This window comes from Macrotis lagotis, chromosome 1 (assembly GCF_037893015.1).
Source record: "Macrotis lagotis isolate mMagLag1 chromosome 1, bilby.v1.9.chrom.fasta, whole genome shotgun sequence".
Lineage (NCBI taxonomy): Eukaryota > Metazoa > Chordata > Mammalia > Peramelemorphia > Peramelidae > Macrotis > Macrotis lagotis.
Genome location: NC_133658.1, coordinates 905,790,363 through 905,807,401, shown reverse-complemented (window position 1 = coordinate 905,807,401; position 17,039 = coordinate 905,790,363). Strand labels below are relative to the sequence as shown.

At 48.5% G+C, this 17,039-nt stretch overlaps 1 protein-coding gene across 1 annotated transcript; it reads right to left on the bottom strand.

Moving 5' to 3' along the window:
- Positions 1 to 3,747: 3,747 nt before the first annotated feature.
- EML2 (EMAP like 2) lies at positions 3,748 to 16,722 on the bottom strand. The gene is made up of 19 exons (XM_074219272.1): positions 16,647 to 16,722; positions 15,893 to 15,921; positions 15,660 to 15,789; positions 13,807 to 13,956; positions 13,408 to 13,477; positions 13,109 to 13,219; positions 12,801 to 12,896; positions 11,988 to 12,122; positions 11,208 to 11,307; positions 10,673 to 10,827; positions 9,312 to 9,437; positions 8,597 to 8,728; positions 7,634 to 7,701; positions 6,738 to 6,826; positions 6,533 to 6,630; positions 5,100 to 5,187; positions 4,649 to 4,744; positions 4,211 to 4,341; positions 3,748 to 4,097 (listed from the first exon to the last, which is right to left on the bottom strand). Exons 1-19 carry the CDS (start codon positions 16,664 to 16,666, stop codon positions 3,972 to 3,974), a joined length of 1,950 nt encoding a protein of 649 aa, XP_074075373.1. The 5' UTR covers positions 16,667 to 16,722; the 3' UTR covers positions 3,748 to 3,971.
- Between the last annotated feature and the right edge of the window lie 317 nt (positions 16,723 to 17,039).

The following is a 17,039-nucleotide window of genomic DNA, read 5'->3' as shown; positions in this document are numbered from 1 at the left end:
CAGAAATAAGGTGGGGGAAGAAGGGAACTCAGCTTACAATCATGGAAAGCGGCTTCTCCTCCCCAGACCCTTGCTGGGACCTCCCCTCTGGGAGTGTCCTGGGAGCAGCCCCCAATCTCCCCCAGAAACCAACACCCTCTCCCACCTCCCCCATTTCCAGTCCTTGTTTCTGTCCCAGTCACACCAGCCAAGTTATTAGCTGTCTAGACATAGACCAAATTATAGCCCCAGCAGGAAAGAAAACGGGCAGGTATAAAGCTGGGGGTTAACCTCTTGCCCCCACTTTCGACCCTCCTCATCCAGATTCTCTTCTTTCTAACCTAACTTCCCTCCCCATTCCTTGTTTTGATGAAGGGCTCTTCAGTTCCTGGCCAAAGAGACAAAAACAGAGGTTCCTAACTTTTGGGGCCGGGGACCCTTTAGACAATCATTCTGGGGGAATCTAAGAACCCCTTCTCAGAGTCATGCTGTTAAATGAACCCAAGCCTATGAAATAAAATTACCAAAAGAGATTCTGAAAAAAATTCCACAGATCCCAGGCTAAGAACTTCTGGTCTCAGAAGGTTCAGAATTAAGTACTAAGATTTCTGGTTCTAAGGATCTAGAGCCTTCAGATACTACAATTCAATGATTTGAAAATTCTAAGATTCTATGATCCTATTATTCCAAGATCATCAAATCTGGCAGCCTAAGATTAAAATTTTCGGGTTCTTTTTCAGAAGCTTGACTCCCACATCTTCAGGGACTCTGTCTCCATCATAGTATTTCAATAGAGTCCTCCTAGAAGTGAGAAATTCTTCTCACCATCAACCCCGACATCCAAAGCCAGACTCAGGAGAAGAGAAAATAGTTGGAAGTTGGAGTGGGGGGAGTCCAGTTCCTAGTCCTAGTGTCTGAGTCAGAAGAAGGAAGTTTGTGAAAGGGTCAGGGATTAGGGTGGGGGAGTATCAGGAAGGGGTTAAAGTTGGAAAGTTCAAATTCTGTAAGGGATGAAGGTGGGGGGGGAGGAAGAGACTCCCCCTTCTCCTAGGCCCGGAATTCCTGAAGTCTTCCTGTCCTGCGGTGGCGGGGGGGGGGGGAGACAGGAGAGGAAGTGGGGATGGGGGGGGGGTTGTGTAGAGGAAAGGTGGTGCCTCCTGCCTCTGAGAGCTTTATCTTCTCTTCCTGAACAGTCTCTAGAGGAAAATTAACCTCCACCCATGAGAAGGTCTGAGGGCCTCAGAGACAGATCAAGAGACAGACAAGGATGGGAGAAAAGACCCTGTAGTTATTGGGGGAGCAAAGGAAACATAAAGGGGCAGGAGGAGGGAATGATAGGGTTAAGGGTAAAAGAAAGGAGACGAAGATAAAGGAAGGGAGAAAAGGGAGGGAGAATAAGATTCTTGACTTCTCAAAGGTGTACCTGGGGAGGACTTTCTCCGTCAGACACAGATATCAGCTGAGTGTGGAGAATGAGGGCTAAAGTCAACCTTCATAATGTCCTTTCAGACCAAGATAATTCTGGTGCTAGGTCAGTGAGAAGGTGGGGAAGAGAGAGGGAGATTGAAAGACAGAGAGAGAGAGAGAGAGAGAGAGAGAGAGAGAGAGAGAGAGAGAGAGAGAGAGAGAGAGAGAAACGGGGTGGTAGTAGAGACAATAGAAAGACAGAAACAAAGAGAAAAAAGACAGATACAGAGAAAATGAGAGATCAGGAAGAGATTTCTTGGAGGGGCTGGGACAAGGAGCACCAGGGCACCTAGAATGGTGAGGATGGCTGATAGGCATAGAAAGATAGAACAGGATTGGGGGCAGCTAGATGGAATCATAGTAGATAGAGCACTGGCCCCAGAGTAAGGAGGACTTCAGCCACTTACTAGCTGTGTGACCCTGGGCAAGTCACTTAATCCCAATTGTATAAAAAAAACCGGAATAGGGACCAGGACTCCAAAGGATCTGGGTTTCTGTGACCTTGAGAAAATGTTTGTCTTCTAGATCTTAGTTTTTTGCTCTCTCCCATGGGGGAGTTAGATTAAGTAATGCTAAGCGTGTCATGGGTTTCACATCCAGGAAGCCTTTACTCTGCCTACTTGCTATGTGATTTGGGGAAAGTCACATGCCCTCTCTTGGCTTCATCATCTACATGATAGGAATAATTAACCCCTGCCCCCTCTCCCACAATCCCAGGATAGTTATTACTTGCAAAGAAAATGTTTTGTAAAACTTGAAAGACGGAGAAATTAAAATCATTCTATGGCCCTAAATAGTCATATATGTATTAAAGCAAAGAAGTTCCTGGGAAGGTAGGGTGGCCCTGAGCAAACCTCAGAGGGAGGGAATTCAGACAGATCCCTGGGTCCCATTTGTCTTACAGTTCCAAGCCCTTGAAGGAAATAGGTTGCTAGAGCCTGAAGCAAATCCCTGTCCCCCTTTCTCTGCCTTAGTTTCTCCCATGGCATTTTGTAGGGGGAGTTTTACAAACTGTTGTAGTTGAATGGAGGTTTACAAAAACTCCCAAATAACGTAAAGAGTGACCCAGCCCAGGATTTAGATCTGAGTCCTGGTCTGGCCTTTGAATCGGTGGGGAAATTCATCTCCCTGGACCTTCCAAATTGTCAGCTTCTTGGGGGAAAGGACTGGTTTTTGCTTCTTTTTGTTTTACCAGCACATTTGTTTATTGTTCATTCATTTTGGTCTCACTCATTATGACCCCATTTGGGATTTTCTTGGCAAAGATACTGAATTGGTTTTTGCTATTTCCTTCTCCAGTTTATTTGATAGATGAAGAAACAGAGGTAAACAGGGGGCAGTAACTTGTCCAGGGCCATTCAGCTGATAAAGTACCTGAGGCCAAATTGGATGGGATGGCCTTCCAGACTCCAGATCCAGTGCTTTATCCACTACAGTGCCACCTAGCTGTAGTAGGTATTTAATAAATGTTGACTAAATTTATTGAAATCTATAAAACAAGGGGGTTGGAATTCATACTAGCTATCTATACACAGGGATTGGAAGTGTATTGGTCAAGGTCTCATAGCCAATCACATGAAGGGCTCGGATTGGGAGCTCAGACTGACTGATTCCTGGCCCTTTCTTCTCTTTCTAAACAAATCTCAGAAAAATGAATTTTCAGTTCAAACGCAGAATAACCCTCTACAAAGGGAACCTTAGGCTGCTGAGATAAGATGCCAAAACTTTAAGTAGGTTTATCAGGACCAGAGGGAGGGTCAACTTGGGAAGGGGAGTAGCAACCAGCAACCCAAGATGAAAATTAGGCCATTTCTAGAAGCAGAAACAGAGACAGCTAGATGGATAGAGCACTGGTCCTGAAGTCAGGAGGACCTGAGTTCAAATCTGACCTCAGACACCTAATCAGTACCTAGCTGTGTAACCCTGTTGCCTTGTCAAAAATCAAAAAATAAATAAATAAAAGCAAGAAGTAAGACCTCAGGGAGGCTAGGGCCCTAGGGAGCCTGAGATCTACAGTGTCACACACCACACACCCAATAATCACATTCAATACACAGTGATTCTCATAGCCATTTCCCCCATGTCATACACATAGAGACAGATATGCTCCTACTACCCTTCAGTGACACAACAATGCACATTGTCCCAGAGAAACGCAGATAAACCCTCACCCTCTTAGTGCACATGTCTTTATTTCTGGATGATAGAAAAGAATGAACTTAAAAAAAAAACCCTAAACTAAGGTGCCCCACCTCCCAGTAGCTGGGAGGCCTGTCCCCTCCCCCCCACCCATCCCCCCAACCTGGAGAAATATAGAGACCTTTGTCCGCTTGGCTGGTTGTTCCCCATTCACCCACTTAGAACTCTCTTTCATATATATATATATATATAGTATTATATATATAAATCTCTCTCTACATATAGATTCTGGTTTATATATTATATTTCTCTCCTACATAGTCAAAGAATGTCCTAGTTCTGGTCAGGGACTCTCTTTCCCCATTGCCCCACTGGACCACAGGGGCTCAGACCACCCGCCACTGCAAGACACTGGTGTCCTTGCCACCAGCTGAAAGAGCAGCCGAATCATCCCACAGGAAGGCCACATTAGTCACGTGGCTGCTATGGCCACCGTATTTGTGGCTTGGAGCCTAAGGAGGAAGAAGAAGGGAAGGTTAGAAAAGGTAGGTCAGTTCTGATCCAGCTGATCCAGCCTCAGTCTCCCTCAGTACTTTCCTCACTTCCTCCAGCCCTCAGTACTTACTCTGGGATGAGAGCAAGGATAAGCAAACAGGTGCACCTTGCCGAAATCATCCGCGGAAGCCAGCAGCTTCCCATCGTGGGATCGGGCCACTGCGTTGATGTCTGTGCCATCTACTCCCTCAGACCAGATACCTTTGGAGAAGGGACAAGGGATAAGGATGGGAAGGGACCTTGTAAGTTACCTAGCCCAAGGAAGCCTGGGAGCCAACCACTCAAACCCAAAGGGAATGAATAATGGAGTGTATGTGGTGGGGGGATCTGCTCCCAGCTCCCCTAGAGCTCAGGAGGTTGTCCGTCCTTCCTCACTCCACCCTTCATAGAGTCCAGGACAGTTAGGAACAGGAGCTAACAAGAGTGTGGGTGTGAAGTGGGGAGAGGGGAGGTCCCAGTCTACATTCTGACTCCCCCACTCTGCCCAGCCCTTTTTCTCCTTTCTCACCAAACACTCCAAACCCCAGGACACAAGTGGCTGTAGCCCATTCCATATTCCTGACCAAATCTGCGTTAGTGATCTGCTTACAAGTGGCTGGATCCCCTAAAGGCAGAAGGAAAGATATAACCATAGTCTCCCCAGAAAACTGGGCTCAAGAGTTAGTGTCCTTAAAAACTCTCCTTCCTCCAATGAAGGAGAAACCCAAGGCATCAGACCCAGGCTGATGAGACAAACCAAGTCAAAGAGCACTGCTTCAGGAAATAATGAGACAAAGGAATAGGAGGGCTCCCCACTCTGCATCTAAGACCCCAGGACTAGTCAAGGATGAGGCTAGGCTCTGGCAGAAGTCACCCAGAGGCTGGCAAATTAGCATGCTAATGAAACTGAGGGGTACATGGCCCAAGGAACTGGAAACAGTGTTGCCTGGAGATGCCAGTCCTCTTGCTCTTTCACTCACAGTACAAGATCTCATAGTCCCCTGAGTTGGTGACAAAGCAGGAGCTGTCCTTTGCCCAGTCCAAATGGGTTATAAAGCTGGAGTGACCCTGGAAGAGACAAAGGAGGGGAGATGGGGGGAGGGAGGAATAATAATAATGATGATGATGATAATGGTAACCAACAGATATAAACCACTTTCTAGTTTTCAAAGTATTTTACAACTCAATCCATCATCACTCATTTCCTAAGTACTAGTTTCCCCAGAAAATGAAAGACAAAGGACCATAGCCTCTGCCCTCAAGAAGTTAATATTGTAATGAGGAGCCAATGCCCAGGTACAGATAGATAGAGAAGTACAAGGCAACTTCCTGGGGGAGAGGGGGTGCGAGTTGGCAATTAGGGGATCAGGAAGCCTCCTGGAAAACCAGATGCTTCAGCTGAGCCTTGAAGGAAATCAAGGACTCTTTGAAGTAGGTGTGGGGAAGGAAGGCATATTTTATAGCCAATCCTTACAATGACTCTGTGAGATAAGTATATTATTCCCATCCTACAGATGAATGGTTCCGTGCATTGTGGCAGTAGAGCTGATCTCAGACCCAGGGAGAGCTGGGTTCTAGTCCAACCCTGAAATATACTGGGAAACCCTGGGGAAGTCACTGAATTTCTCAGTATCTCTAAGACTAAGTAAGAGGCCAAACAAATATCAGGGGTAGCTAGGTGATTCAGTGGTTAGAGCACCTGGCCTGGAGTTAGGAAGACTTATCTTTCTCGGTTCATATCTGGTCTCAGGCACTTGCTAGCTGACCCTGGCCAGGTCACTTAACCCTGACTGCCTCAGTTGCTGTTCTGTAAAATGAGTTGGGGAAGGAAATGGCACACCCCTAGCTGGGTGACCCTGGGCAAGTCACTTATCCCTCCCTGCCTCTGTTGCTCTTCTGGAAAAGGAAATGGCAACCACTCCAAACATTTGCCAAGAAAACCCCCAAATGGGTCATAAAGAGACAGGTCTAAAATGACTAAACAGCAATAACAGAAGAGTCTTTCAGTTCTAATGGAGGGATTTTTCTCACTGGGAGTAACCTATGCCCATGCAAATACAGTTTCAGAAAGGAAAAAAATGAGGAAACTAAGGCTCAGAGGGATTCAATGATGGGTAAAGGGTATTCCTCCTAATCCAAGTCCTAATACAGGATTTGAATTCAGATCTTCCTGACTCCCAAGTCCAGTCCTCCAGGCAAGATGTCAGACTGCCTCCTGGGTTAAATATTAGCAATGGGGAATAAAGAAAATGGCTAATAATAATAATAATACTGGAGGGGAAAAGAGTCAAGGTGAGGGATCATTACCCTCATAATAGCTGATAACTAGCTAATGTGGTTAGGTCACCCTTTGGAGATCTGGGGGATGACGTAGAAAAGGTTATGAAGATGAGTTGGGGTCTTGTGCACTCACCGAGCACTTCCCCAGTCGGCTGACTTTCCGGCCTCCCTCGCTCACGCAGTACAGGTATACTAGGTTGTCATGGGAACCCACTGCCAGGAATGCCCCATCTGTTGGGGACACCAGGAGGTCGGCCCTTAAGACCCTGCCCCTTTTAGCCCCAATCCCAGCTTTTTCTCCCTGGGGTCTCTGCTGCCCAGAACTGGCCACTCCCTACCTGGGGAAAAGCTGACCACGGAGATCTGCTCATTCCCATCTGTATGAATGGCCACAAGGTCATGGGTCTCAGTATCCAAGAGGAGCCACCTGGAGAGGAGGGTCAAAGGTAGATTGACCAGAGCCAGGAAGCTTGGGCATTTCCCAGACAGGAAAGCTCCCCCTCCTTCTCAGGAAGGAGGAAAGGCCAACAGAGGGGCTAAGGACTCTGAGCCTCAGTTTCCTCAGCTGTAAAAGAAGTTAATAACTGCCTCATAGAATGGTTACAAGGAAAAGGCTTTGGAAACCATGAAGCACCTGAAAAAGGAAGGTATTATTTTAATGAAGCTCAAGTCCAGAGAGGTTATCAATTTGCTTAATGTAACACAGCTAATGTCAGAGTTGGGGACTAAAGGAAGATCCCGTTGTACAATTCTAAAAGACTTGTGATGGACAATGTCATCCACATGCAGAGAAAAAAAATATATTTGAGTCTGAATCCAGAGCAAAACATATTATATTCACTTTTTTTGAAAACTTTTATGTTTTTCTTTCTTTCTCATGTTTTTCCCCCTTTAGTTCTAATTCTCCTTTCACAACATGACTAATATGGAAATATTTTAAACATGGTTGTGCATCTATAATCTATATCAGATTATTTGCTGTCATGGGGAGGGAGGGTGGGAAGGGAGGTGATAGAAAAGCTTGCAAAAGGATTCATATTGAAAACTATCTCTGCATGTAATTGGAAAAATAAAATAAAATGATATAAAAAATGGGGTCTAATAGTCCCCAAAGAGAGCAATAATTAAAAAAAATTCTTAAAAAAAGAAAGAAAAAGATGTCATAAAAGACCAGGATCTTATCCAATGGAACACATGGGTGCATTCCCTCCCACCTTCCTCCTCAGGTTCCTACCTTCCAGTGACTGTACCCACAGCCAGGACAGAACCATTGGGGTGGAAGCCAGCTGAACGGGCAGGATCCTGGAGGTCAGAAGAGAAAAAGCAACAAGGAGAGATTGTCTGAGACTTCTGAGTCCTTCTAGGTCCCTTCCACCTTCACTTGCCTGGCAGCTCTTCTCTCTACATCCTGGCTTGGAACCTCTTCCTCTTATGTTCTAAGTTAACTCCCAAGACCCTGTCCTTATGTTTCAGTCTTCTTAGTTGGTCCCTGGTATCCCTCTCCAGTTTCCTGGAGAGGATTCCTTTCCTTTCCAAAAGCCACCTCATGTCTCCATGTGGGGATCGTCCTCATCCCTCAGGGGTCAGGTGGAGTTTCTCTTCTCCTTGACCAGAAAGCTGCCCGGATCTTATGATCAATATTTAATAAGCCTCTAAATCTCTATGCTCTGTGGGCTTAGAGCCAAGTCAAAAGAATTATACTAACTTGAGATAATGCAGAGGATAGAGACAGAGAATATCTTGGGAGCTGGGCCAATCAAGGAAGGCTTCCTGGAGTCAATGGGACCAGAGCCAGGAATAGATTAGAAGGGAGAGAAACTCTCCAAATTTAAGAAGTCTGGGGAGGAGGGGCAACCTGGAGGGAGGTCAGCAGAAGGATGGGGAAGAGCTCACTGTGGGGCTCAGGGTTTGGGCAGGCAAGTCAAAGGTACTCCCTGGAGTTAGGCATGGGGAGAACCTCAAGAGAAAATCACATTAAGAGGGAACAAAAGGGGGTGTCTAGGTGGCACAGTGGATAGAGCACCAGCCCTGGAGTTAGGAGTATCTGAATTCAAATCTGACCTCACACACTTAATAATGACCTAGCTGTGTGGCCTTGGGCAAGCCACTTAACCCCATTGCCTTGCAAAAACCTTTAAAAAAAAAGAGGGAACAAAAGGGATATGGGGATTGGGGATAGTGTCTTCCTCTGACTCACCTCTATGATCTTGCTCCATATGGGCTGGTGGGAATCTGTACACCACAGGTGTACTTGCCTATCCTGGCCACATGTGATGAACTGGCCTCGGCTGGGGTGGGCAGCCAGACCCCACAGCTCCTCCGTGTGGCCCTAGGCAGGGAGTGGGAGTTGAAGAGGAGGGGACAAAGACAGAACTGTGACTGTCAGAAGATGGAAGGGCCCTCCTGGCTGACTATTTGGGTCAATGCTCTTCTTCTCTTACCAGTGAACAAACTCCTACCCAGCTCTGACATTCCCTGTTCTAAGACCCCTCCCAATTGGGACATTCTGTGCTCCAAGGTCATTCCCATGTTCTAAGTTCCTTCACAACTCTATGTTCTAAGATCACTTCCAGCTCTGACATTCTATGTCCGAAGGTCCCTCTCAGTTCTGATTCCTGGGAATCTCATGCCCCCTCTGAAATCCTTCTCAAGCTTCTAGAAGGCTAAGCCTCTGAGAGATAGTAAAGAGAATGAGGGAGAGAGCTGGTTTCCATGGGTCAACACCACCATCTTGTGGCCATTTCCGTTACTGGCAGCATAGAGAATACAACATATTGGCTCTCAGTGGAAGGATCGTCCAAGGAGAGAAGAAAAAATGAAAGTGACTTTCTCTAGCTAATAGGGTAGGAATCCTTTAGATTGGTATTTGACCCCGGGCAGGTTAGACAGCAGGTAGGAAGTAGGGAACTCACCTGGACCAGAGCGGAGAAGCCAGTGTGGATAGAGCCCCGCAGGATGGAGTTGCGGGTCGTACCCACAAAGAGCTCATCTCCCCGACCTTCTGCCACTGTTCGCACTGGCCCGAGAGCCTCGGGGACCTGGGGAGGCGGCAGGGGAGGGGAGTGGACTGACCAGCAGGGACACACAGGCACACACATGGGGGACCAAGGGGGGGGGATAGGGGCAGCGTTAGGGCTGGGACTCCCAAATCTCCCCTTCCCTGGCCTTAGCCAGGGCACCTGGATCTCCTAAGCCTTCTCTACAGGCCTAGGAGCCAGGAGAGGGAACAACTAAGGGAAGGAGTCCGATCAGTGGGATCAGGACTGAGTTCCTTTTGAGGTCATCTAATCCAACCCTCTCATTGTATATCTGAGGAAACTGAGGCCCAGAGAAAGCAAATGACTTGCTCAAGGTCACACAGAGAATAAGGGGCAGGGGTCCAGATTTGAAGCCAGTGATTCTGACTACAAATCGATTGCTGTTTTTTTTCCCACCAAAAGAACAGGAAGTGGAACCCAAAGAAATAAATGCTTGTTATTCTCTACTCTCAGTTTCCAAATCTTCCACGTTTCCAAAGTGTTTTCCATATCACCATGATCCTTTTCTGGGCAAACATCATGATACCCATTTTACTTATGAGCAAATCAAGGCTCAAGGATGTATGTGGGGAGTTGTGGGGAAAACAAAGAAACTGAAGTGATGGATCCTCGGCAAGGAGAAGCAAGGGGCAAGGTCTGAGTTTAGACAGCTGCTGTTCAGTGATAGTGACCAGCTCAAAAGAGCCACAGAATTAGAGGGTGAAGGTTGCTCGGGTGGAAGGAAGAGCTGGGGACCAGAAGTAGGTGGAGTCAGAAGGATGTGAAGGTAAGGATTAAAAGGCGGGGGAGGGCCGGAGTTGGGGAAAGCAAGGGACTCCCAGGCTGTTTTAAAAAATGCAATTTGATATTTAGATCATATCTTTGATTAAAAAGGACATGGCCTAGAAAACAGGTCAGGAGAGACCAGGTGAGGCTAAGGATGTGTGAGGTCATGTAAAAATTTCTGGAAAGTCTAGCATTTTTCTCATGACCTCCTTGCAATAATCCAGAATCTTACCAAGAAAACTAAATGCCTTCTTTCTCTTCAGGGGACTTAAGAGCTATTCATCTTACAGAGCTGTAAACTGAGGTCCATGGAGGATTGTCCAAGGTCAGCCCAGTAGCAAGAGGCAGAGATGGGATTTGATGCAACAATGCGGTTGCCTCTTAAGGCTGGGAAGGCTCAGAGCCCAAAGTCTGAATGTACAGGGTCTGGGGCTGGAGCCAAACCTAGATGCCAGCCTCCTGCCCCTTACCTCAACCTCTTGCAGTTGGCTGTAGTCCCGGCCCCAGAGCACCACACGGCGGTCTCGGCCGCCCCCAGACACCAGCGTCCCGTCCCGCAGGACGCAAAGGCCGAAGACACCGCCCTCGTGGGCCCCAGGCACCGCCTGGCTGATTCGAGTCCCCCCTGCCAGGAAGGCAGAAGGCAGATGCCAGTTCCGCTCCTCTCTCCCACAATTTCCCACCATTCTCCAGCCTTTTCCCCCTAGCTGGGATTTCCATCTCCTTCTCCTTCCTCTTCCCCTTTAGGAAATGCCCCCCAATCGACCTTCATCTCCCTAGCAACCTCTTACAAAGTCATAGCTGAGAGGAACTTCTGCAGTCAGAATCCTTATGCAGACAGAGAAACTGAGATCAAGAGAGGAGAGAAGACACCCTAGGATACACAAAGATCTCCTCCCCTCTCTCTGCCTCAGTTTCTTCTTGTGTCTTTTGCCTGAAGCTAATTGTGGGACTTTCCTTATTGAGGGAGAGAAGAGAGGGGACCTCAAGAAAAATGTCTCTGACCTTTTCCCCAGATGTAGATGTTTCCACTGGAATCTCCAGTGACCACGTCGCCACCCTCTGTGAAGGCCACACTCAGCACATACTTGGGCTTCTCATGTTTCTGGAGGAAAATGAGTGAGATAGAGGGAGTCACTGAGTGCAGAAGAAGCTTCACGGGAAGTGCCCACTGCCTTACAGCCCACTCCCAAGCTTCCTGTTCATACGGTGGGTTGGATCTTACCTCCATTTCTTGCCTCTCTTTTTCTTCTTGGTCTTTCTTTCTCTACTTAAGCAGTATCACTGCTTTCACCTCTGTTTCCTACTTCTCCTTGCGTCAATGGCCCTCTGGGCCTCTCCTGGTCTCCGAGTTGGAGTTTCTGCCAATTATCTGCCTCTGTTTACTGATAAGGACTATAGGAAGATCTCAACTACTTCCCCAAGGCTCCCTCTTTTCCCCATCTGTCTCTGCCTTTTTAGTACTCAGGTCTCTGATTTCTGCTTCCCATCTTCGCATCTCTCTTTGCTTCTGGGTCTTTTTTTTCCTGTCTCTGCCTCAGAATCCATCTGTGTATCTGTAACTCTGTGTATCACACCCCCTTCCACTTTTTGTTTCCCTTCCATTCCCATTTAAGGATGTGCCTGCTGTCTCTGTTGGTCTTTTTCTGGGGCTCCCTATTTGTGTATGTGTATGTTCCACCCTCTCTCCTTGTGGCTCTCTGCGGCATTTCTCTTCCCTCCCTCTCAGCACCTGTGCCCCCCTAAAATCCCAGAATTGGAAGGGACCTCAGAAGCTATTCTCACCTCAAAGATCCCTTGCCTCTTGCTCAGACTTCCCCCATCAAGGCTCCAGAAATAGATGTGGGACTTCCCACAAGTGATGATCAGGTTGGGTTCAGTGGGATGGAAAGTGGCCACCAGGACAGGCTCATTGGAACACTGTGGGAAGAAAAGGGAACAAGACAGAATCACATGTAGGTCACATGTAAGTCAGAAAGTGAAAGCACACTTTCCCTTAGAGATAATCTCTTTATTTTACAGATGGGGAAACTGAGACCCAGAGAGCTTGTGTCTTTTCCAAGATCACAGGTCATGCCATGTTCTGGAGGAAAAAGTCCTAGACTGGGAGCTAGAAGACATCAGGTTGAGCTGTCAGTTATGTGACTTCAGGTAAGTGACCTCCCCTCTCTAGGCCTCAGTTTCCCCTCCTGAAAAAGCAAACAGATTGCAGCATAAGATCTCTAAAGATTCTTCCAAAGCTAACAATTTGAGCTGGGGCTCCTTTTTCCTAGTCCACTAGAGGGAGCCCCTGGGTGAATGTTGAGAGGAAAGAGAGTAATCCTATGACGTCTTCACTGGTGATGGATTGGGTGGTAAGTCTGAATTTTAATTTCACTGATTAGTAGGGTGAGCTCTGGCTAGACCATTCTCTTCTCTGAGGTTTGGTTTTTGCTTTTTTTTGTAAAATGAGAGCCAGGAAGGGATATGGGATTTCAAGGTCCCTCCTAACTTTGATAGTCTGTGCTCCTATGGGACTCTGAGTTCTCAGAGAGGATTTCTTCCAAGAACTGAAGGGAAAGGACAAGAGAAACAGGGGAGGGGGGAGTGTCTCCTCACCTTGACTTCAGTCACTTTTTGTTCCTTGGCCCAATCCCACACAGACAGCACATGGTCATTGGATTCATCCACAGCACATAGTAGGTTCCCCCCATTCTGGTGGAGGAGAAACCAGTCAGCAGAGGTTGCCCTTTCTAAAAACATTCCTGACATAACTAGGCTCAGGGGCATTCCCTAGAGGCCAGTAACAGAAATCACGGGCTAGGCTGGCAAAGAAAATATAAAGGAAGGCAGAAGTGGGTGGAAAGAGGATTCCACAGTAGGACTATCAAAGGACAAAGGGCTCATTGGAAGGAAATGAAACTTACGGACTTGGAGAAGCCCACACAGCAGACGGCTCGATCAAAAGCACCCAGACCTAGAACGTGCAGAGTAGAGAGGGAGACTGAGTCCCAGACCCTCACGTGGGGAGGCAGTGGCTACATGGAAAGACAAGGAGAGAAAAGTGGAGGCCAAGTCTGAGTCCTGCCCACTCACCTTTTCTTTCCTCCACAATCCCCCAGATTACAGTCTCTCTTTCAAATATTCCCAAGGATACTGAGTCCTCCAGCCCCCCCCCCCCCAGATCTGGGACTCTACTACCCAGATGGCTCCAAGTTCTTTTTACCTTGCCCTCTTTGGTGGTCCCAGCCACTTGTCCTGTGGCAATAGTGACCATATCAGGGTGAACTGCCAGGCTGAGAAAAGGAGGGAAGGGAGACCCGGGTCACAGTGGTCCCTTTCCCTCTCCCCTTCCACTTGTCAATGGTTGGAACTGAATGTTTCTGGGAAACTGGAGAACCCAGTCTTCTTTTCATTTTATAGATGATGGGAAACTGAGGTTCAGAAATCTCGCCCAGGGAGATTCTTTAGGTTTCCCAGGCTACATTCCCGGCCCCCACCCCTCTCTGGGGCGGGTCTCCCATCCTGGTGACGTCACCAGGGCGGGGGAGAGGGAGTGAATGCACTGCTGGGGGCGGGGCGATGTCTCCTGAGACAATGAAGAGTCTTAAGGATTCCTTCGCACCACTTGATGTCGTCGGTGTGGCCCAGGTAGTGGCGCTGCCTTTGTTCCTCCACACTGTAAAGGACGCCCACAGAGGCCACGAAGTACACGATCTCCCCGGTGGGCAGCAGGTAGAGGTTGGCCCGGCAGTCCCGACCCCGGTACCCATATCTGGGCCCACTGAGTCAAGGATTCTACTATGTCACCAAGAGCAATGCCTCACATTCAAGAAGTCCCCCACCGGGGCAGTGAGGTGGAGCAGTGGATAGAACACCGGCCCTGGAGTCGGGAGAACCAGAATTCAAATTTAACCTCAGACACTGAATAATAATTACCTAGCTTTGTTATCCTGGGCAAGGCACTTAACCCCATTGCCTTGCAAAAACCAGAAAAAAAATCTATTAAAAAAAAGTCCCCCATGGAACCGATCTCCTCCAGAGAATAAGCTCCTTGAGCCTCCCCCTGCTTCCAGAGTCCAAACTGGTCATCGAACTTCACCTCTGCCTGGGAAGTCCTCTGGGTCTCTCCAAACCCTTCCACTGCCTGTTTGCCTCAGTCTTCCCTGGTCACTTTTAGGAAACTCAGTTCAAAGTCTGAAAAATCTTCCTGGATTTTCTAAGTCTATTTGGGATTTCTCATCCGGTCCTCTCTCCTCACCCCATCTTCATAGCCTCCCCACTCTTCAAGGCTCAGCTTCCTTCTACATCCTCCCAGGAGCCCTCCCAGACAATTCTCAGGACTCCCCTAATACTCATTACCCCTCCCTGTGCTTCAGGACTCAGATCAAGGCCACCAATCTCAAGAACCCATGTAATGTTAGCACTATAAGAACCTTGGAACCAAACCTCTTTCTCTGAAGGAGAAACTGAGTTCCAGGCAAGCAGAAGTGGGAGAAGTGGGATTCAAACCTAGATCTCCTGACTCTTAGGTCATTTTACTTCTGTGGAGCGGATCCATTGTCAGCTTCAGACAACCTGAGTCTGACTCATGGGCTGAGTGGTAAGAAGTTTGAATTTTAATTTCACTGATTTGCAGGATGAGCTCCTTTCTCTTCTCTGGGTTTAGATTTTTGTAAACCAAGAGCCAGGAAGGGATGTGATTCCAAAGTCCCTCCTAACACTGATGGTTTGTGATCCTATGGAGCTTGGAGTTCCCAGAGAGGACTTGAAATTCTGGATTCTTCCAAGGACCAAGGCGAAAGGACAAAAGAAACAGGGGAGGGGGGGTCTCCTCCCTTTGACTTCAGTTACTTTTTGTTCCCTGGCACAATCCTACACAAGCAGCACATGGTCATTGGATTCAACCACAGGACACAGAAAACCTATCTTTGAATCTTTGCCCTAACATATTAACTTGATCACATTTAAAACATATAATTAGAGGTAGAGGCAGTGGAAAGGAGCTAGACTCAGCTAGAACTGAGTTAGAATCCTGTCCCTACCACTTAAAGGCTGTGTAACTATGGGTAACTATGGGGCAGGATTCAAGTTCCATGAACTATAAAGGAGGAATAACACTACCTTAGTGCCTCTACCACAGGACTGTTGTGAGGACTAGATGTGATCTTTTATGGCAAGGGTGGGGGGATATGAAGCCAATCTACCCTCACTTAATTAATCTCCTTTCTGTCCTCTGTGACCAAGATCTCCCACTGCATCTGGAGCCCATTCTAGACGTCCTGATCCATATCTGGCCACTGGACACAGATGGCTCCGGAAGGGAAAGTGAGGTTGGTGACTCAGCACAGCCTTCCTTCCCCCCCCCTTAAATCAATTCACTTGCATGTCAAGGCACCATTTTCCTGGTGTTATGGTCTCCTTTGAGAAGGAAGGACAAACAACAACAATGAAATCTGGAGCTTATGGAAAGGATACACCCAGTCTAGCTTGAATCGTTTGGCAGGTAGCTCTGGATGGGCATCCAGACTGTAAGTAGGCGCCAGGGAGTCAGGGATCAGCATGGGCACCGGACGCCCCCGAAGAAACATCTTCACGGATCCCTCCTCTGCAGGAACAGCTAGTTCTAGTCAAGGGGCCTGGGTCTCATCTGCCCAGAAATCCTGCCCTCCCCTAGTCTTTACCTCCCACCTCCCCAAATTGCCACTCACCCAGGCTGAAGATAACTTCTTTGGTCTTGCTGTGGGGGAGGGAAAAGGAGTTGTTAGAGAATGAGATGGAGGGGGCGAAGCTTCCTACCTGAGGTCTTTCTATCCCACCTTTCTACCTCCCCAGAAGCTAATGGTATCTTGGAATCAATAGACCCTTGGAACATTCGAAGCCACAGACCCTTCGATGTCCTTAATCTTATGTATTAAGAGGATCTTGAATACTTGGAATACGGAGTGGTGGGTCTGAAAAAGCCTTTAAAAGTCACCTGAGCCCCTTCTACCTGCGAGGACCAGGTGAGGAGAGTGTGCCTGGGATGTGGCAGCTGGTTGCTAGGGGTTTTAGAGACGTTCCGTGCAAACTATCCTTTGGGGTGGGGGGGGATGAGGCCGGGAGGGAGGCCAAGGAAGTTAGCTAATCGGAGGCCCTGCAGCTCCCATTCTCCAGTTGAGTTTAGTTTGTTTTGAAAGGGGGCGTGGTGCTCAACAGTGGAAAACTTCTAGGGGACGGGAGTAGCAAGGAACGCTAGTGGCGGCCGCTGCACCCCTCTTTGCCCCATCGGACCCCAGAGCTCAGGACCCTCAGGCTCACGTCTGGGGGGCTGGGGGGGGGGACGTGCCCCCTGTTCGCTAAGAGTGCAGGGAAGAGCTACCAAGGCCGGAGATGAGAACCGGGAGGAAGGGAGAGCCAGAGGCAGTCCTCTGGAAGCAAGGGATACTAGGTGGCCCCAGGGACCGGGGAGGGGAAAGGTCTCACCCAGGTCCGAAGCTGCTCATGGCGGCGGCGGTGGCGGCAGCTGCAGGGGTAAGTGTGGCCAGGCTCCCAGGGAAAGGCGGGGGGCAGGGCGGGGCCGGGAACCCGAGCTCAGCTTCCTGCCCCTGGAGGTCCGGGCTCCACCCCGCCCTGGCCTGGGCCCTTCCCTCGGCTGCCTCCGACACCCCGCCCCTCTCCCGGCTTGCACTATCAGAGAAGTCTCTTGGTTTCTCAGGAGTCTGAAAATAGGCAGCCTGGAGAGCCTGAGGACCTGGGTTCAAATTCCCTTTCCATTGCTAAGTACCTGTGTGACCTTGGGTAAGTTACCTGCCTTCTCTGTTCCCCAAGTGCCTGACCTCTAAGTTGGAGAGCAGTTGGGTAGCCCATGGATAGAGT